At 43.6% G+C, this 21,592-nt stretch overlaps 1 protein-coding gene across 1 annotated transcript in view; it reads left to right on the top strand.

Moving 5' to 3' along the window:
• Nucleotides 1-14,752, top strand: part of TTC8 (tetratricopeptide repeat domain 8) — a 30,862-nt gene extending 16,110 nt beyond the window's left edge. The window contains exons 6-14 of the mRNA XM_044272113.1: nucleotides 349-393; nucleotides 2,076-2,161; nucleotides 3,649-3,736; nucleotides 4,531-4,641; nucleotides 5,881-6,020; nucleotides 6,873-7,047; nucleotides 12,449-12,571; nucleotides 13,889-13,972; nucleotides 14,329-14,752. Of these exons, the coding sequence (XP_044128048.1) occupies nucleotides 349-393; nucleotides 2,076-2,161; nucleotides 3,649-3,736; nucleotides 4,531-4,641; nucleotides 5,881-6,020; nucleotides 6,873-7,047; nucleotides 12,449-12,571; nucleotides 13,889-13,972; nucleotides 14,329-14,445 (969 nt within the window). The 3' untranslated portion in view covers nucleotides 14,446-14,752. The remainder of the gene's footprint in view (nucleotides 1-348; nucleotides 394-2,075; nucleotides 2,162-3,648; nucleotides 3,737-4,530; nucleotides 4,642-5,880; nucleotides 6,021-6,872; nucleotides 7,048-12,448; nucleotides 12,572-13,888; nucleotides 13,973-14,328) is intronic.
• The last annotated feature ends 6,840 nt before the right edge of the window (nucleotides 14,753-21,592 follow it).

Raw genomic sequence — 21,592 nt, 5'->3', positions numbered from 1 at the left:
ACAGGTGCTTAATGCTGAGAGCATCAGATCTTTATGTACCTGGCTGGTGGCCAACAGGGGGGTTTGGGCGGCTCTCTAGGCATCGGCCCACCAGGAAATTTCCCTGTTGGGTCTGTGGTCAGTCCACCCATGCTGGGAACAGAACAAAGGGACAGAATACAGAGATGTATATACATATCTCCCATTTCCAATAAGAATTTTTCCTTTTTTCACACAGCACAGCCTGCTCATAGCATTCCTACCACAATATCAGTGCTTTCTTTAGATTCCAAAAATTACTGAAAAACGTTTCTGCATGATGCTTCTCTATTTCGATCTGTCTCATGGTTTTCTTTTCCTTTCTTGCAGACATTGTTTGAATACATATTCCACCATGAAAACGATGTGAAGAACGTAAGACTTTCCTTTTTAACTTGTACTCATAATATATGTATTTATTGTACTTCAGTGAGGAACAATATATATAAAAAAACAACTTTTTTTTTTTGTACCAGTCCTCCTGGGAAAAAAATAAAAATATAAATATTTCACCACTAAACTGTAATATACCCCATAATGGTATTTGCAGAAACTACGTTTCCCACATAAAGAAAATGGATCCCATATTGCTAAAGGGGTTGTTCCACAGGATAGGGGATAACTAGCTGATTGTGGGGAGTCCAATTGCTGTACTCTGCTTTCTCTGGCATTCCCACAGAGAATGAATGGGTGGCAGTGTGCATGCACCAGAACGGGTGAACGGGATGCCCACCGATCAGCTAGCTATCTTAAAAAAGTGGCACAACCTCTTTAGGTTGAATGTGGTAAGTTAAAGGCCTTATTTAATCGTGATCAGTGTCGGATCACTGGAGATCCAATATCTGGGACGTCCAGCGATCCAGAGAATGAAGGATCCCCACAGGTTATGAGGAAGCAATAGGTGCATGTCATTGAAGGGCATGCCTTGAGATGCCTTTATAGTCTATCGACAGAGCAGATCAAGTCACCTGGTCAGACCAGTAGGAATCTATGAGAATATGGCAGGAGCTGTCTAACACTGTTAGGCCCCTTTCACACGAGCGAGTATTCCGCGCGGGTGCAATGCGTGAAGTGAACACATAGCTCCCGCACTGAATCCTGACCCATTCATTTCTATGGGGCTGTGCACATGAGCGGTGATTTTCATGCATCACTTGTGCGTTGCGTGAAAATCACAGCATGCTCCTCTTTGTGCGTTTTTCACGCAACGCAGGCCCCATAGAAGTGAATGGGATTGCGTGAAGATCGCAAGCATCCGCAAGCAAGTGCGGATGCGGTGCGATTTTCACGCACTGTTGCTAGGAGACGATCGGTATGGGAACCCGATCATTATTATTTTCCCTTATAACATGGTTATAAGGGAAAATAATAGCATTCTGAATACAGAATGCATAGTACAATAGTGATGGAGGGGTTACATTTTTTTATTTTTTTTTAACTCGCCTTAGTCCACTTGCTCGCGCTGCCCGGCATCTCCTTCTGTCTTCATCTTAGGTTTGTGTAGCAACAAGGACCTTTGGTGACGTCACAGTCATCACATGATCCATCACATGATCTTTTACCATGGTGATGGATCAAGTGATGACCGGAGTGACGTCACCACAGGTCCTGTTGCTACACAAAGCTAAGATGAAGACAGAAGGAGATGCCGGGTACGCGAGCAAGTGGACTAAGGCGAGGTAAATTATTATTATTTTTAACCCCTCCAGCGCTATTTTACTATGCATTCTGTATTCAGAATGCTATTATTTTCCCTTTTAACCATGTTATAAGGGGAAATAATACAATCTACAGAACACCGACCCCAAGCCCGAACTTCTGTGAAGAAGTTCGGGTTTGGGTACCAAACATGTGCGATTTTGATTTTTTTATTTTTTATTTTTTTATTATTTTTTTTTCTCACGCGAGTGCAAAACGCATTACAATGTTTTGCACTCGCGCAGAAAAATCGTGCGTGTTCCCGCAATGCACCCGCACATTTTCCCGCAACCCCCGTGTGAAAGGGGCCTTAGACCTAAGCCTTGAGAATTGAATAATTAAACACATTTGTTTTCCAGGCCTTGGAGCTTGCCGCTTTAGCCACTGAAAATGCCCAATACAAGGACTGGTGGTGGAAGGTTCAGCTGGGGAAATGCTACTACAGGTATGGCGTGACTGAGCGTATTCGTCTTCAGCACTGTCATTATGAAATGTACACGTATTTAATCTGACAGTAACTCTTTGTTCCCAATGACTTCTGCTGCTGCATAATACTTATTGTGTACCATGGTCTCATGTAACGCTTTGCATCATTTATTTATCATCATCATTTTCTGGTAACAATCTGCTTTGCTTGCAGTACTCTTCCTGACCACCTGGTGTGCTGTTGATTTGTAGTATGCCAGTGAGATGCAGGAGCCAGCGCACTTTGGTTGGTTTTTAGTACGGCATGTAAAGCACCATCTAGTGGTCGGAATCTTCATTGCTGTAACTGATGTGTTTTGCTCCAAACTTTGCTGTAAACTTTTGCATAGTGATTTGTTTTGTTACAAGAAATATCAGCGCTCTGGCCATTTAATGCATATCATACTTTTCTGTGATGTCACCTATGTAATGTACATTTAAGAAGTTTTGTTAAGAGGGAGAAATATGTGGTATCACATGCGCACCATCCCAGCATATGACATGGGTGCGACTGCAAGGGGTTGATCTATCTCCACTCACTCACTTTAAGCTACAGATTAAGAATAAATCTCACCCCAAATACATGCTGCCACTACCTGTCAATACAGCTGATGATCCGTTAACACACAGACACACAGCGCCTTCAGACATCACTCAGCCATCTATGTCAGATAGGTGCGGGTCCAATCACTGGGACCTGCTCCAATTTCCAGAACGGGGCACCTAAACTGAAGGAGACCACATCGCGCAGGCACAAATTGATCTCTATTCACTGCTATGAAAGTTCCAAAAATGGCTGAGCAAGTACGCTCGGCTATTTTCGGAATCTAATATCAGTGAATGGAGAGCGCACGGCCACTTCTCCATTAACTGCTACGGGACTACCAGAAATAGCGAAGCCAGCGCTCAGTTATTTTCGGAACTCCGATAGCAATAAAAGGAGTGTGGCCGTACTTGCACGGTGCGCTCTCCTTCTCTTCTGGGGACCCGTTCTGGAGATAGGTGTGGGTCCCACCTCTATGACCCACTCTTGTCTAATATTTGATGGCATATTGTAGCAGTATGCCATCAATGTTTGATACTAAATAGCTGATTATCCTGTAACTCGCCCACTATGGTAGATGGGAGAAGTTCACTTTAGACAGACCGACGTCCATTTGCTGTTCTTTGAAGGCAAAAGAAACCAGGCCGCAGTGTCCCGTCTTATATTTTTTGTACTGACCAGGAAGAAAACCCCCCACAGCTCTGTTTCCTGCAATAAAAATCCCCTCGACATATCAAAAGGGTATTTTTCTCCAGAAATTAACCATTTTTGCGTCCAATGACATACAGTCATGTTGCCTAATCATTACATGTGGTCATTTAAATATGAAATCTGCCTGCAAAACATAAGGTGACTCTAGTGCTCACTGAGGATGAGCGATTCTGTAATTACCACCTTACACCTTGTTTTGTTGCTTCCTATAGATTGGGCTTGTTACGTGAAGCAGAAAATCAGTTTAAATCTGCACTCGTGCATCAGGACATGGTTGATACAGTCCTTTATATAGGAAAAGTAAGTCCCTGGGATTTATATTATTATCACATTATAGGACGTTCAGGATGTTTGCTTGTAAAGGGTCAACGAGTTTTCAGAAAAAGTAGGGACTTTGATTGTTGGGGGTCTGAGCAATGAGACTTCCACCGATCACTAGAACTAGGAGAGAGAATTGCTTGTATATCGTGCTCTCGCTTCCTCTCTTGCAGTGAAGTGAGCGAAAGCGTGATATCCGTGCGCCTCTTTTCGTTTTAGCGGTTTGTGGGGTTCTCAGCACTCAGACCCCCTCCGATCAAAAATTTTGATATGTCTCCATGACATATCAAATGTTCTCAGAAAATTCAGTGACCCTTTAAAGGGCCACACACTGCAAGATGTCTGGAAACAATGTTTCCCGCGATAAATCAATTACAAATATAGTTCAAGTCATTTGTTGCTCTTGCATACGCTGCTTGCAGGCTTTCTACAGGAATTTGAAGTAGAATAGAGGATTTGGATTGTAGTTGGGGTGAGTTTAGAAGCTCCAGACTTGCAGTAAGGATTCTGCACCGCAATTATATAGTGAATAAAAATACAATACATGTGTACAGGGAATTAAAATACAATACATGTGAATGGGTTTTTGAAAGCCACGTGTACATGTAGCGGGAAAATATTAAAAAGCACACAAAATCTAGTATGCTGTAATTTGTGCTGCTGCGGATTTGCCATGGTGGGAAGTGAGGACTAAGCCTTATTGTATTAGGTTCTATTTCATTTACGTTGATTTATTATATTTTTTTTGGTTACAGAGTTTCTTCCATGTATTTCAGGTTTACGCCCGCATGGACCAGCCTCTGACGGCACTCTCTATGTATAAACAAGGTCTGGACCGGTTTCCTAAAGAAGTGACCCTTCTGTGTGCTGTGGCTCGCATTCACGAGGTTGGAGTCTGCAGTCATTTTGGTTGTGTCCTGCCAAAAAAAAATAATAATCTAAATTCCCTCCCCCTGCATATTTCCATAATGAGCATCCACCTTTGGTGTGTCTTTGCATGCATGCTGCCTTTCACACAGGCGAGATTTCCGTGCAGGTGCAATGCGTGAGTTGAATGCATTGCACCCGCACTGAATCCGGACCCATTCATTTCTATGGGGCTGTGCACATGAGCGGTGATTTTTCACGCACCACTTGTGCGTTGTGTGAAAATCGCAGCATGTTCTATATTGTGCGTTTTTTTTCACGCAACGCAGGCCCCATAGAAGTAAATGGGGGTGCGTGGAAATTGCACCGCATCCGCAAGCAAGTGCGGATGCGGTGCGATTTTTCACGCACTGTTGCTAGGAGACGATCGGGATGGGACCCGATCATTGTTATTTTCCCTTATAACATGGTTATAAGGGAAAATAATAGCATTCCTAATACAGAATGCATAGTACAATAGGGCTGGAGGGGTTACATTTTTTTTTTTAATTTAACTCGCCTTAATCCGCTTGTTTGCGCAGCCTGGCTTATCGTCTGTCTTCATCTTTGCTGTGCACAGGAAAAGTACCTGTGGTGACGTCGCTACACTCATCACATGGTCCGTCACATCACCATCACCATGGTAAAAGATCATGTGATGAGCGCAGTGACGTCATCAAAGGTCCTATTCCTCAAAGAAGACAGAAGAGATGCCGGCTGCGCGAACAAGTGGATTATTATTATTTATTTTTTTACCCCTCCAGCGCTATTGTACTATGTATTCTGTATTCAGAATGCTATTATTTTCCCTTTATAACCATGTTATAAGGTGTAGATTGTATTATTTCCCAACACCTAACCCAAACCTGAACTTCTGTGAAGAAGTTTGGGTCTGGGTACCACATTCATTTTTTTATCACGCGCATGCAAAACGCATTGCACCCGCGCGATAAAAACTGACTGCAATTGGGTACCTAATCGCGCAAGGTTGCCGCAACACACCCGCAACTTATCCGGACACGCTCGTCTGCAAGGGGCCTTTCTGTGGCATATTGTAACCAGTCAAAATTTGCACATGCAAGGAAAAATATGAAAATGGAAATTTAGATGTGGGGACAACATTTTTATTGTTTTATTGTACAGTCTTTACCTGTTCTACAACCAAAGCTATAGTATTTTGATATCATATATTATTCCGTTTTACCCATCCTGTCATTCAGGAAATGAATAATCTGACGTCTGCCACAGAGTATTACAAAGATGTTCTCAAACAGGACAACACTCACGTGGAGGCCATCGCCTGTATAGGAAGTAACCACTTTTATACTGACCAGCCGGAGGTCGCGCTGCGGTTTTACAGGTGAGTAGTATAGTGTGACTGTCATAGGCCAGGGATGCTCAACCTGCGGCCCTCCAGCTGTTGTTAAACTACAACTCCCACGATGCCCTTCTGTAGAATGATAGCTGTAGGCTGTCTGGGAATGATGGGAGTTGTAGTTTTGCAACAGCTGGAGGGCCGCAGGTTGAGCATGCCTGTCATAGGCCATAGAGGTTATGCTGAAAGTTAAAGGGGTTGGCCAGTTTACATTGACATTTCTCAAAATGCTATAAACGGTCATGTGTGCTCTATATAGGCATACAGGACTTTGTACTGTCTCCCAGCTGTGAGAGTAGGCCCCAGGCCTTCTCTGCATCCATGGGCTGTAAGAGAACAGAACTAGTCATGTAACTGCTTAATTAGGCTATTCCTGGCTACCAGTACTTCTGTGCAGGAGCTGAATAGCAAGAGGACCCTTCCATCGCATGCATACAGGTGAATCTGCAGTCTGTGTCTTTGCATGCGCCAGATGTCTACTTGCCATTCGGCACCTGCGCAGAAGTACTGGAAGCCAGGAACAGACGAAGTGGTCCTATGAACAAGTCACAAGACCTCTGCCATCTTGCAGCCAACTTGGCTTGTAGGATGCTTGGTGGGTACTTTACTCCACCGATGCAAGTTCAGCCGGTAGCCTTCTCCGGCAGCCGCACGGATGTTGCCCTGTGCATTGGGGACCACAAATTGCGTCCCCCCAATGCACGGAACGGTCGAACAATGGCCGTATGAATGAGCCCTTATTGTCAGAAGCCAAGAAGTTTATTTTCACTTGTGAAAGATTTGTTTTGGTGACTGTCCTATTCGTTTTACCCCGGTTTGAAATCCTTTGTTTCACAGGCGTCTTCTACAGATGGGTGTCTACAACTGCGAGCTGTTCAACAATCTGGGGCTGTGCTGTTTCTATGCTCAGCAGTATGACCTTATCCTAACCTCTTTTGAGAGAGCACTGTCCCTGGCTGAGACTGACGAGGAGGTCGCCGAGGTCTGGTACAACTTAGGACACGTTGCTGTGGTATGTCCATACATTGATGACAACAATGGCAATTTTTTTTTTTTAATTTTTTTTTTTTAATAGTGATTTATATTTAATGAGTTTTAGAGGCTGAAAATTTGTCCAGATCATATTCTGCATAATATTACTTGTCAAAAGAGGGAGTGCTGAACTGTGCATGCATGAGCAGGATAGTTTTTCACCCTCTAGGTCTAAAGGAATGTTCACTGACAGCAAGCAGAGAATATAAAAATGGTGAGGAATTGAAACACTAAGCCTGTTGGGGCAAATGCAGAATGTTTTTTATTTTGCGAGGAGTACGTTACAGAAAAGCCCTTAGGGTGGCTGCGCACAGGGCAAATTTATGTGCAGAAAATCTGCACCAAAACTGAACAAAAAAAGCACATAAATCCACGCTAGTAAATTTACTGGGGCCGATCTTCGCTCCCAACCACTCCCAAGTGATGTGGATGTTAGTAAATGACCCTCGATATGTTGATGCAGAAACTCCACGCTATTTTTATTTTTATTTTTTTTATGCATTCTTTCTTGAATACCAAAATGCAGAACTGCCGCAACGTGCGTCACCACCCAAACTATGTAACCTAGCTGGGACTATCCCTCTCATGTTATTCTCTTGGTAAGGGCTCATGCACACAACAGTGCCGTTTTTTGCAGTCCGCAAATTGCGGATCCGCAAAAAACTGATGCCGCCCGTGTGCCTTGTGCAATTTGCGGAACGGAACAGGAGAGGAGGCCCATTATAGAAATGCCTATTCTTGTCCGCAAAACTGACAAGAATAGGACAGGACTCATAATTTTTGCGGGGCCACGGAACGGAGCAACGGATGCGGACAGCACACAGATTGCTATCCGCATCTTTTGCGGACCCGTTGAAATGAATGATTCCGTATACGGAACCAAAATATGACCCGTATACGGAATGCAAAAAACTTTGTGTGCATGAGCCCTAACTCTGTGGATTTTTGTCTACAAAAAAACAAAAAAGAAATTTTCATAAACTTTCTACAGAACTTGTTAGGCTGCCTGCACACCTTGCGGGTTAGGCACAGTTCTTGCACAGTAAAACCGCAGTATAATACAGTACCAGCAAAGTGAACGAGATTACACAAATCTCATGTACACTTTGCTTTTTTTCCATGCGGAAATTAACCTGCCGTGCAGATTTTGAAATCCGTTTGCATGTCCATTCTTTGTGCATTTTTTTATTTACTATTATTTTATTTTTTTGGTGCAGACTTCACCAATTTAAAAGCAAGAGTGAGATCTGCGGAATTAGACGCAGTGTAAGGCTATTTTCACACTTGCGTTTTTGCCTGATCGGGTAGGGATCAGCAAAAACACTTCCGTTACTGATAATACAACCATCTGCATCCGTTATGAACGGATCCGGTTGTATTATCTTTAACATAGCAAGGACGGATCCGTCATGAACACCATTGAAAGTCAATGGAGGACGAATCCGTTTTCTATTGTGTCTGAGAAAACTGATCCGTCCCCATTGACTTGCATTGTGGGTCATGCCAGATCCGTTTTTGCTCCGCATCCCATGACGGAAAGAAAACCGCAGCTTGCTTAGGTTTGCTCCTCGGTATGGCAACGCAACCAAACGGAACGGAATGCATTTTGGAGCATTCCGTTCTGTTCAGTTACATTTTGTCCCCATTGACAATGAATGGGGACAAAACAGAAGCATTTTTCTCCGGTATTTAGACCCTATGACAGATCTTGATACCGGAAAATGTAAACGCTAGTTTGAAAGTAGCCTTATACTGGCCAAGGATCACTATGGACAGATAAGTGGATCTTCCATTGTTAATGGCTGCACAGTTTTGCAGTTAACCTGCGAAACCACATGGCCATTGACAATGAATAATCAGTAATCAATTCTTAATGATCTATTTCATAACCGCTGTAGCGTGCATTGCCATACAGCTTTTGGCCTCATATGGCCTTTCCATCTGGCTTGATGCTTACCTTCACTGCACCTATTAGTGTTCACCTTTCAAAGATTTACGCTAATTAACCACTATTCATCATGATAAACCTTTGTCTTCTGCACAGAGGATCTGAAGCATGACCAATGATCTGCTGATGCCAGATTAAATAGTCTCTTCAATTATTCAGTACCCGCTCCCTAAAGCCAGGGCTAAGTTTGTGTAAGACTTTATTGCAGCTGCTTCATCAATGGCCTCGACTCTGGAAATCTGCTGTGAGGCAGAGAATATATGGGCACGAGCGGTCTGTCATTTGTAATTGTGATGTCACCTTCGCCGCATGGCTGGTTAATCAAAGAGCAGCAGAACAGTAAGGCCTCTTTCTCACGGGCGAGATTTCCGCGCAGGTGCAATGCATGAGGTGAACGCATTGCACCCGCACTGAACCCGGCCCCAGTTGTATTAAGAATGCTATTATTTTCCATTATAACCACCTAACCCAAACTCGAACTTCTGTGAAGTTCGGGTTTGGGTACCAAACATGCCGATTTTTCTCACGCGCGTGCAAAACGCATTAAAACACTTTGGACTCGTGCGGAAAAATCGTGCATCTTCCCACGACGCACCCGCATCTTATTCGACCCTCACACGCGATGCCCGTGTGAAAGAGGCCTAACAGTGACTTGAAATTGCATGAAAATGCCGAAGTTGCATCCTTCTTGTGTCAAACTTCAAGAAAAGTGAATGTTTAAAGTCACACAGTGGTCACAGCACTGCCACAGTCCCTTCTTCTGTAAGAGCACGACTGCAGCCAGTCGCTCCAAACCTGACGTGCAACTACTGCTGAGCATCACTGCAAAAAGCCTATAGATGTGACTAAAGTTACATTACGGCCCAGGTTTTTGGCTAAAGAAAGGCCATGGAGTCTTAAAGAGGACCTGTCACCACTCCTGACATGCCTGTTTTAATAGCTTCATGCATTCCCCATGTAGTTACAATTCTGGGGCCTCTATTCTTATGTGTCATTCCTTTATTATTTCTAATAGAAGTTATGAATGAATTGCTAGCAGTCTGCAGTAAGGGTACCTGCACAGTCTGACAATGGCAGCACTGATTGACTAGAGTGAGTCTGTGCAGGTACACCCCCCCCCCCCAACTAGTTACCACCCCTCTGTACCCTTACTGCAGACTGCTGGCAATTCATTCATAACTTCTAATACAGGAATGGTACAACATAGAGCCATAAAAATAGCTGCTCCAGAATTGTTATTACACTGCGAATGCATGTAGCTATTAAAAAAAAGCATGTCGGGAGAGGTGACAGGTCCTCTATAAGTGTAAGAGATATATTACACTGCAGATCGAGCTCCGATGGATTAGAAAACATCCATCGCCGCTTGTTTGCACTGACTTGATTACACCGGCCGAGGCAACCTGAATGCAGGAGGAAAGATCCCAATCCCCCGATGAAGGATTAGCTGCTCGATTATACGAGCCAATTATCGGAAATGAGTGTTTGTATGAACGCTTGTCCCCGATAACTGGCCTGAATATCGGGCAGTCTGATAGTGGTCAGACCTCAGTAGCAAGCATATAAGGCCCTATCTTCCCATTGATCACTGGAAAGAAGTAACCATAGTGCAAGGAAAGCTCCTTGCCACCTCCTCTCCTGACAACCACGTAGTCTGTATTTGGCTATAAAGGTACCTGCACACTGTGCCGATTTGTATGCAGAAATCTGCACCAAAACTGCATTAAAAAAACTCACATAAAACCATACTATTTATCACAGTTTTGGTGCCTCTTTTATACAATTTTTGTTGGAAATTTATGTTAGCAACCCCATTGAACTCTGGGGAAAACCCCTCTACAGAAGGTGCAGAATCGCACAAACAATTGACCTGTTGTGCTGATTTTAAAATCCGCAGCATGTCAGCTTCCGCACGGAAGATGCTGATACTGTATTAGGGCTCATGCACACAAACGTATTTTCTTTCCGTTCCATTTTTTTTTATTTTTTTGGAGGACCGTATGCGGAACTATTCACTTCAATGTGTCCGCAAAAACAACGGAAGGTACTCCGTGTGCATTCCGTTTCCGTATTTCCGTTCCGCAAAAAAAGTAGTGCATGTCCTATTGTTCCGCAAATCGCGGTCCGAGGCCCCATTCAAGTCAATGGGTCCACAAAAAATACGGAACGCACACGGAACACATCCGTATTTTTCAGATCCATACTGTAGAAATGCTATGCCTAGCCCATATTGCTCATGTTTTTGGTGATTTAATAAGTTACTGTTTCCATTTCCGATCCCCCCCCCAAAAAACTTCAAATCTCAGATTGAATGAAATACAAGTTTTACTGAATCTTTTCCCACAACTTTATACCAGTCTGCTCAGCTCCTGCTCTATAACATGGTGCCTGCAAATCTCACCGCATTTTTAGGCTACATGCACACGGCTGTGGGGTGAAAAAGAAATGTCCGTTAAAAACGAATAACGAATAAACTGTCCGTTTTTAAAAAGTTGTATTTTTTATTTTTTTCCCCTTATGCTTTTCTGAGAAACGGACGTTAAAAACCGACCCGTTCAATTGTATGGGGGCAGTTGGTCAGTGAAAAATGGATAAGATAGAACATGTTATGTTTTTTTTACGTCCATTAGTCACTGGCCGTCAAAAAACTGCTGTATGAATAACACCATAGACTATCATTGGTCTTAAAGCGGACATGTGATGGACGTTAAAAAAAAATAAAAAATAAAAAAAATCCATCACATGTCCGTTTTTCACTGTGCATGTAGCCTTATGGGGACCGGTTCCCTTTAATTCACACAAATGTTTAGATAATTCTTACAGACTGCCATCCCATAAACCAGCAGATCCCATAGAGCAGGGATGCACAACCGTTCCTGGTCTGAGGGCCCCACTGCCATACTTAACCACTTCCAAGGACTGCAGTAAAACGTACATGGGTGTTACCATCCAAAACAGGCTTTTTACGCCGGTCTTTGTTTCACCGCTGCGCTGCCGTAGGATTTGGCAAATTTATCTACAGCAGTCCATGCGCCTGGAGTGGAAAACCTACTCCACTCCCAGTTGCACAGGCGTTTAAAAAGACGCAAAAAGGGCTCTTGCGACTATTTTTACTCCAAACACTGGCGTAAAAATGTTTGTAAATGACCCCCACTGAGTGACTACACCTATAAAAATACAATGAATATTTCACATGCGTGACCACCTCCCCACCTCATCTGCTCCTTTCTGGTGTTCCACAGGAGACCTCTGTTCTGCTGATGTATGGGCATCCGAGTGTTGGCTGCACAGTGCACCATTAGTACTTGCCAGTCCTTGTTCTTGCGCTACCCGCCACTCCTCTCTAACATGGATAATACCTATGTAGCCGCAGGTATTGGTTTTTGCGTAATTGCTGTTATGTGATGTTTCCTTTCTTCTGTATTTGATTTAGGGCATTGGAGACCTGAATCTGGCTTACCAGTGCTTCAAGCTGACTTTGGCCAATAACAATGACCATGCAGAAGCGTACAATAATCTCGCAGTACTGGAAATGCGTAAAAATCATATTGAGCAGGTCAGTCTCAGACTCTTCATGGCAATTTCCTGCATTTTTATTTTTTAACTCTTTCGGTGTGCAGTGGGGCACATTTATCAAGCTCACCTTTTTTTGGCCATATAATTTAGAGCGGCGTATTTCATTCTGCTTTCTTTCTTTTGCCGAGAATTTATTAAAAGTCGCACAGCTGTTGATGATATAGACTCTGCGTATTCTTATTAATCTGACCCCTGGTGGTTGTTTTTAAGTTAGACAGGTTCATATTCACTTATACTGGTCCAATTTATTTTCGCATGAAAAAAGTCGCATCTTTGTTCCCATGTCTCCTGGAAAGTGCGACTTTTAATGCTACAAGAGTCGCAACTTACCACTGAAACGAGACTAAGAAAATTACGCCAGCCCTGGAGTGGTTTAGAAATTAGATTGTTTTTGCAACAAATTCAGGCACAAAAAAAAAAGGCGCGCCTACATAAATAGGTTGGAAAGAAGTCGCAAAAGTTAGAAGACTTCTAGTCTAAAAAAATCTAAATAGTGGTATGAGGCACAAGAGGAATTTCAGTAGTAATATAAGACTGCCTAAATCTGAATTTTATTAGACTAAAACCACACGCAAAGTGTCTACATCCCCCGCTATCATAAAGGTGCTCAAGTCCGTATGACTCACCCAGTGATATGCAAATTGCGGTCCCGTGTAATTAATGTCCTTCAATAGACAGTCAGTTGAAGTAATGTGGCATCCCTCCACATAATCTCAGCATCAGCTACACTGGCATCATTTACAGACGTGAGTATAGCCGCACATACAGACAGAAGCGGTCCAGTGTTCCGCTGAGCTAACTGTGGCGTCCCACGTAGCACCAGCACTGTGACCGCCGTTACCGGTCTCGGCGTCTTGAGCCGCTTCGGACGTCTGTGTGTTACGTCTCCGTAGCGTACGTACTCTGAGAACCTTGTGAGTGCGGCGTCTGTTATGTAGCGTGCCACGTGTTAGTAGTTGTGCTGATGCGGTTGAATCTTGCATAAGGGACTGTGCATATAGATCGGAAGCGCTTCCAAAGGATTACTGGAGGTTATAATAGTCCATCATATCATATATAGGTGCGGGTATTATCCAAATTATTTCAAACGCGTTTCGGGGTCTTATCCTGACTCCTTCATCAATGGTCCACTGATGGAGTCAGGATAAGACCCCGAAACGCGTTTGGTATAAATTTATCAGGCTTTTATTCCATTTCTGGATTTCAGAATGTAGAGTGCCTGTCCTTTCACATTACATATACTATTAATGCTTTAGTAAATGTGCCCAGTGTATTATAGTCTCCCTTTTTATTGCAGGCCCGAGCTCTCCTGCAGACATCTTCTGCCCTTGCACCTCACATGTACGAGCCGCATTTCAACTTTGCCTGCCTCTCTGACAAGGTGAGCGGTGTATTTGTACTGTTTAGATTGCATCTAGCTCATACAACATCTTCTTCCCCTTCATAGCCTAAACTTGTAGAGGGACCTAGCTTTGCATGGATTTTTCGAGTGGTTCATAATGTGTCTTGGTTTTTGAGCGTTGACAGGTAGGTCTGCATCCAAATTCTCCACTATGGCCTTTTTGTATTCAGTTGTGGCGATTTGGTTTTTACAGAACTGCTTTGGCAGGGAAAGGGTCAACATTCATTTTTTATTTTTTTTTATGTGGTTGCATCCATAGACCTCGTTTTCTTTGTGTGATCTAATTGCGTATAATAGCAGAGAACCCTTTAACCCCTTGCCACCTTGTCTTGCAGATTGGGGACCTCCAGAGCAGCTACATCGCCGCTCAGAAGTCGGCAGCTGCATTTCCTGACCACGTGGAAAGTCATCAACTCCTGGAAAAGTTGCGGCAGCATTTTGCAATGATTTGAGCCGATCGGTCTCTAGAAAGCATCGAAGGCCATGTAGAAAAAGAGATTTAACATTGACCGTTGGTTATTGCTCCGGCACATGGTGACATGGTTCTGCTGGTAACACGAATGTATACAGGAGATGGTTAGAAAAAAAACATTTGACCTTTCACTCTGGATATAGCGACCACGGCTATGAAGCAGTTTATTTTTTTGGTTTCTTTTTTATGGTTGGTCGTTCATTTGTTCATGCTCTTTTGCCCAGCAGAGCAACTGCTGACCAATGATGTGTCCCAAAAATATATGGCTCTGCCATGTTAGGACTTCCCATCCCGTAGTCAGTCCTGATTATAAGTTTATCTTGCAATCAGTTGCTCTTTCTGCCTGATTGTATGTGTGTATAGCCAGTTATTGTAGATGGCCAACGCTCGTTTGACTGATGGCATTTTATCTTGATTGCCCACTCTTGACTTGGCACGTGTTCTGAATGGGGAGAGGGGAGACATCTCTGAGGACACCTCTGTCCCCTCCAGACATCTCTCCAAGAATATAAGGATTGGAATTGCTGAAATCTGACATCTAATCTGACATGTAAATCAAGCTTAAAGGAGTTGTGCAGCAATATATATGATGACCTATCCTCGCGATAGGTCCTCAATATCTGATCAGTGGGGGGTCCTATACTTGGCACTCCCGCTGATCAGCTGTTTGATGAGGAGGTGGCCCTCCATATGAGCGCTGCTTCCTGTTCGTTACACTATGCGCATTATCCTCTGCAGCGGCGGTGTAGTGTATTTACAAGTACTTGCTCCATTCAAGTGAATGGAGCGAGTATTTGTCGCTACACTGCACTGCCGAAACATCTGAGACAATGGGCAGTGTAATGAACAGGAAGCAGCGCTCGCATGGAGAGCTTCCTTCTCTTCAAACAGCTGATCGGTGGGGTTGCCAGGGTGGCGGAACCCGCCAATCTGATATTGATGACTAGAGATGAGCGAATTTTTCAAAAATTCACCTAATTCAAACAATTTGGTTTGATCAGAATTTATTTGCAGCGAATCGCTTTCAAAAACTGCTTCAGAGAGCCTTTATAGTGGTTGTAGAACACTGTGCCTGTATAGTGGTGTAGAACACTGTGCTTTGCAGTAACACAAATAGGGAGTCTGCTGTGGTAGTGAAATAATACTGTGAGTCCGTATGACATGCAGATGACAGGCGTCGCTCTTAGAATCACTGCACACTTGAGTTATTTGGTCAGTTTTGGCCCCGTAACTGCCCAAATAAGTGAAGTATAAACTCTGCCTTACAGGTCGATGTTGGTGGCAAGAAGAAGCGCACTCCTTTTACACCGTCGTCAGCTGATTCCTCATAGATGTCTACAGAACCTGTTCTATTAAACGCTTATATAAGTAGAGCTCCCCGACAGAGGAGAGGGGGTCAGCAGTAAGTTTGTGTTGACGTCACAGATTATTTTGCCCTTCCTCTGATCCGTCACAACAATAACCCCCCCCCCCCCCCCCCCCCAAAAAAAAAATGGATCCTGTCTGTGGAGCATCTGCCTTCACTCAGTCAGCATTTGGTCAGTAATCCATCAGTATTGCTAATGCCAAAAGAAAACGGTAATAGATCTAAAACGGAGATGACACGTGAATGAAATATTTGCATGTCTTCTGTGTTTTGTACCCACTCCTGCTTTTGGCTACCAAATCACAAGCCAATTCTTCATTCTTTTTTTTAAATTTAAAACCAGGGAGAAAAAAAACAAAAAAACTTTCTTTCACAAACAGGACACAGCAGGCACAGAAGGGGCAAAACCACAAGATTTAAAAGACAAACTGAAAAAAAAAAAAATGTGTGCTTCATCAACCAGAATGGATTGACGACCAGTGTCGGGGTGATCGTGAATTGTATGGGGTTATGGCTGATTACTGGAGGACTCCAGCTCATTCCTACAGTGCAGGCTACACAATCACAGCTGGAAGGTCACTGGTCGTTACAGGCAACACCCGAAAATCTTCATAAATAAGCCTTAGTATGTGCAGGTCTCACAGCCGCTGTAACAGAACGGTCAGAAGCGGTATAACATGTAGTAAGCACTGCAGGGATCATGTCTAAGACATGTAAGACGTCCGGGTAACACCTCCAATAGATCGTCCTCTGTGTACGTCCCGCAGAACCAACCTGTCCACACAATCCGGTCCTCTGTGCTTGCCTTGGTGAGTGTGGAGGCTTGGATAAAAATCTGTATGGGCACAGCCAGTGGATCTCTGTCCTTTCCTTTGAGTCCAGGTAAACAGGAAAATTTGGCTTTTAGGTTCAGCTCTGAGCCCACTTCAGTGGCAAGACCCTTCTGCTTCTTGGCAGCTATGTGGGCAGACAGGTGCTGGGAATACTCTTTCAGTCTGGTGTATGAGAAATCGGTGTCACGCTGTACAGAATCCATTGTTTTTGAAGGACCAAAGCAGCCTGCGCCGGATCAAGAGTTTCCTCCAAGAGGGTGCACTGCGCCACAGCTCCAGTTCCCTGACCAGACAGATTTACCAGCATCTGTTCCAGGACATGAAGCAGTGGAATGATGTTGTTCATCCCGAAGTCCTGGCGACTGACAAATAACGTGGCCTCCTCAAAGGGGCTGAGCAAACGGCAGGTGTCACACATGAGCTGCCACTGGCTGACATCGAAGTGACACAGAGGAGTACTCCTGTCCGCTTGGATCATCAAGAAATTATTTATGGCCTTTCTCTGTTCGTATAGTCGGTCCAACATATTGAGGGTTAATTTCTAACAGGTCAAAACGTTGCTTATCAGCCTATGTTGGGGGATGCCGTTCTGCAGCTCAAGGAGGGTGTGCTTTGCGTTGTACGAGTGGCTGAAGTGCATGCAAAGTCATCTGGCCAAGTTGCTGGTGTGGCTGGGCAGGAACCACATTAACCCAGTGGACCGTAAAGGACTTGTACTGTCCTTGACCATAGGTATAGCTACCGACCAATTTTCCGGAAAAAGGCTGCATCACAAACAAATTTCACCACTGAATGGCTAATCGACGTAATTCGGTTCATACAGAAGGTCTACAATCGCCCATCAATTTTCCTGTATTCTTTTTCCTATTAATACACCCCAAAATAAATAAACATAATCACAATTCACCGCAGAACGGCTAATAGGACGTACGTATCTATCCTATTAATACACCCTGTAAACGGCTGTAGTACAATGGAACTTCACCGCTGAACGGCAAATAAATTTATTTATTTTTGCCACTAATACACATCAAAAAGGGCTGTAATTTTCTCACTTCAACACACGACGGCTAATAAGCCCTTTTTCTTTTTCTCCACTAATACACTCCAAAAAGGGCTTTAGAACATATAACTGCACCGCAAACGGCAAATAAATAATGTATCTATTTTTTTTGTATCCGCAGTCAGTGCAGCAAGGTGTAATAGGATTGTTCCTATTACCCAGGCTGTAACCTCCCCTACTGAACCCTGTTCTGCTTCAATACCGTGGAATGATTCCTCCCTATCCTTTCCCTACACCTTGAATAATCTTTCCCTGAACTTGTAAATTGTCGTTTTTTTGTTAGTTTTTTTTTAGCACAATTAGTCTTTCCTAGCACTGTCCCTAGCGCCTGCTGATGTCTCTTCCTGCACTAAGTACACTGGAAAATGTCAGAATCCAAGATGGCTGTGAGGCTATTTATAGGGCTGTGACATCACAGGGCTGGCTGGCTGCTGATTGGCTGCATGCACGGCATTATGGGTGATCCCCGCCTTCCCAGAGTTCCTTGCTCCATGTCCTCACACGTGCAGCAGCCATTTTAGGAAAAAATGCAATTTCCTTACCACGAAGCGTGAGGCAATTCGGATTTGGTGCGAATCAAATTTTTCCTGAAATTCGGATCGAATTCCACTTTGTCAACTTTTATTCGCTCATCTCTATTGATGACTTATGCCGAGGATCGGTCATGAATATATATTGCTGCACAACCCCTTTTAAGATTTCTCTCCTATACGTGTTTATTTTTTTATTTTTCCTCTTTTCTTCCCCCAAGTTTTGCATAGAAGCCTATGGTAAAACATCCATAAAAAAAATATTTTTTTGTCTCAAACCTCGCATTTGCAACTTTTTAAATGAGACTTGACATTTCTGAGCCGCCCTCGCCACTTTCTGAAAAGAGGGAGCGCCAGGAAGTGGTCGGGGCCGCCACGTTTATCTACATTTGTGCCAGTTTTTAGGCCCAAATAAAGACAGAAATGTATGGAGCTCCGACCTGCTATAAATTTTATTCCGGTGCACGGACTGTCAGAGGATGCACCTAATTTATGACACTGCCTGCGCCTTGTCATAAATCGGTCACATCCTCCGGCAGCGCAGGAGATTTCAAAGTCCCCCACTTTGTATGTAATGTGCTTCATCTTTAACATCTGGTTGCTTCGTTTTTGGTTAAAAGGGGAAAAAAAAAAAAAAAACCTGCACACAAATGCCATGAAAAAGTCAGCGTTTTTTCAGTAACCTGCTGCGTGTGAAACCACCGTAATGCTGTCTGCTAAAAGTGCAGTCACATGACCCAGCGGAAATGTCATGCGGTGTTGGAACGGGTAAGGATGATGCCTCTGTGGACAGGTACTGTAAACGTCGATATCTGGATTTCCTTCCTCTCGTCTGTGCTTCTTTGCGTATTGAGAATTGACAGGCTGCGTTTCACATTTTGCTTTTTGAAAGTTGACAGGCTGTTGCGGCAGAGGAACCGCCCGCCAGAGTACATAGCCGGTTAATGGTGCACACACCGCCGGATCCCTATTGATTTATAATGGGATCCGGTTGCTCTCTTGCATAAAAGCTGTGCTATGCAGTAAATTTTCGTCAGGCTGTTCCTTTTGCTGGATCTCAAAACCCGGATGTGGAACGGCGATCGTGCGAGAAATATAATTGTTGTTGCGCTTAGCCTTTTACTACGGCTATAGTCACATGTGACGGATTTACTGTAAAATGTCTACAGCTGAAAATGTCCTAAACGGAGCCGTTTCTGCAGCAAATCTCCTGCATATAAATATATCCTTAAAGAGCATAGATAAGCAGGATCAACCCTAGGAAACCAGGCATAATGCCTAGTAGTGTTGTTCCTGCTGAAGAAAATAAAATGATATCTGTCTTTGTTCCCAAGGAAAAAACAATGTATCTTTATGCAAATTAATGCTTCAGTGCACTGAGGGGAGTGGCCAGGACTGTAAAGATGCACTGAAGGAATAGGCCACACCCCTTGGTGCACTGAAAACACAAATTTTCACACGATTATTCGGTAGGATCAACCCTGCCAGGCAGTATAACTGACTGGTGTTATATATATATATATATATATATATATATATATATATATATATATATATATTTTTTTTTATTTACCTTTTTATTTTCTGTACAAATACAAACCCCTCTCAAAACCCCCCCACTGGGGAAGAGGAAGGAAAATGGAGCAGAAAAAATAGTTAATACAGTTGATCCTGCTGGCTTTAATGATTTTATAGCCAATATAAGAAGCCATATAAGAATCTGTTTTTCCAGTTTTATGTAAATGTTTTGTTCTTCACCTGTTTCAAGATCTCTACTTGCTGTCACTCAATTGGAACATTCATGTTTACTGCTGTTCTACAGAAACGTATAGGATTACGATCTGCTCTGCAGAAAATGTCTATCCAACATATGCAGAAGTAATGAAGAGAAATGGCCCTCACCCGGACCTGAAGCTTTTTTTGGGGGGGGGATGGTGCAGCTCCCCTGAACTGACTGTATATAGTGCAGGTCATATGGGATTGCAGATCTCTTGTACTGAGCTTTGAGTTCAGTACAACAGATTCCAGATCAGATATGAACTGACTGTATCATAAAATACTAAGATACCGTCAGTTCAGGGGAGCTGCGGTCGGACCCAGGAGATCCAGCAGACACACAGACTGTTCCCCGGAATGATCACCATCGTGTGCATGAGCCCTTGATGGGTCATATAACTGGAAGATTCCTCTTTTTAAGGGTCTATTCAGACGTCCGCAAGTGTTTTGTGGTCCACAAATTGCGAATGCGCAAAACACCGGACCGCACATGGCCGGCACCCCAATAGAAATGCCTTTTATTGTCTGTGTCTGCGGAATAGGACATGCTCTGTTTTTTTTTCGGGGCTACGGAACGTAAGTGTCGATGCGGACAGCACACTGTGTGCTGTCCGCATCTGGACTTCTTCTCCACGGTCCCATAAAAAAAAAAAAAGAATGATCCAGGCGGAACGGATCTGAACCCATTCATACGGACATGTGAATGGACCCTAAATGGTATCTGTCAGCAGTTTTGTACCTATGACACTGGCTGACCTGTTCCATGTGCGCTTGGCAGCTGAAGACATCTGTGTTGGTCCCATGTTCATATGTACCCGCATTGCTGAGAAACATGATGTTTTAATATATGCAAATGAGCCTCTAGGAGCAACGGGGGCGTTACCATTACACCTAGAGGCTCTGCACTCTCTGCAACTGCTGTGCCCTCTGCACTTTAATTGACGGGGCCAGACATAATATTTTCACTGCACTTTGATTGACAGGTCCAGGCAGAGAGAGCAGAGCCTCTAGGTGTAATGGCAACGCCCCCGTTGCTCCTACAGGCTCATTTGTATATACGAAAACATCATTTTTCTCAGCAATGCCGTTACATATGAACATGGGACCAACACAGATGTCTTCAGCTGCCAAGCGCACATGTAACAGGTCAGCCAGTGTCATAGGTACAAAACTGCTGACAGATGCCCTTTAAAATACCTTTGTTAATATATGTAATGGTTACGAAAATCAGTACATGTCAACCTTTGTTAAGTGACATACATGTAATGTGTGATTGTGAAGAGACTTGCATGAATGCAAGTCTGTTTGTAACTAGAAAATAAATTATTTTAGTATTTGATAATGTTCGTGGCCGCAGCGTTTTTCCACCTGGGACACGAGACATAATTACCGCCCGATCACCATTCAGAGTTTGGGTTTAGCCGTTTCCTTACAGGCAGCGGACGACACATTTATTAGGCGGGAAGATACTTAAATCATTTATATGGCCGCCCAGTCCTGCCGATTAAGGGAATACAGCAGCAAACGAGCCATTTACTCTGAGTTATTGTGTACGAGCG

This window comes from Bufo gargarizans, chromosome 11 (genome assembly GCF_014858855.1).
Source record: "Bufo gargarizans isolate SCDJY-AF-19 chromosome 11, ASM1485885v1, whole genome shotgun sequence".
Lineage (NCBI taxonomy): Eukaryota > Metazoa > Chordata > Amphibia > Anura > Bufonidae > Bufo > Bufo gargarizans.
The sequence above is the reverse complement of the archived record's forward strand: the minus strand, read 5'-3'. Positions and strand labels throughout refer to the sequence as shown.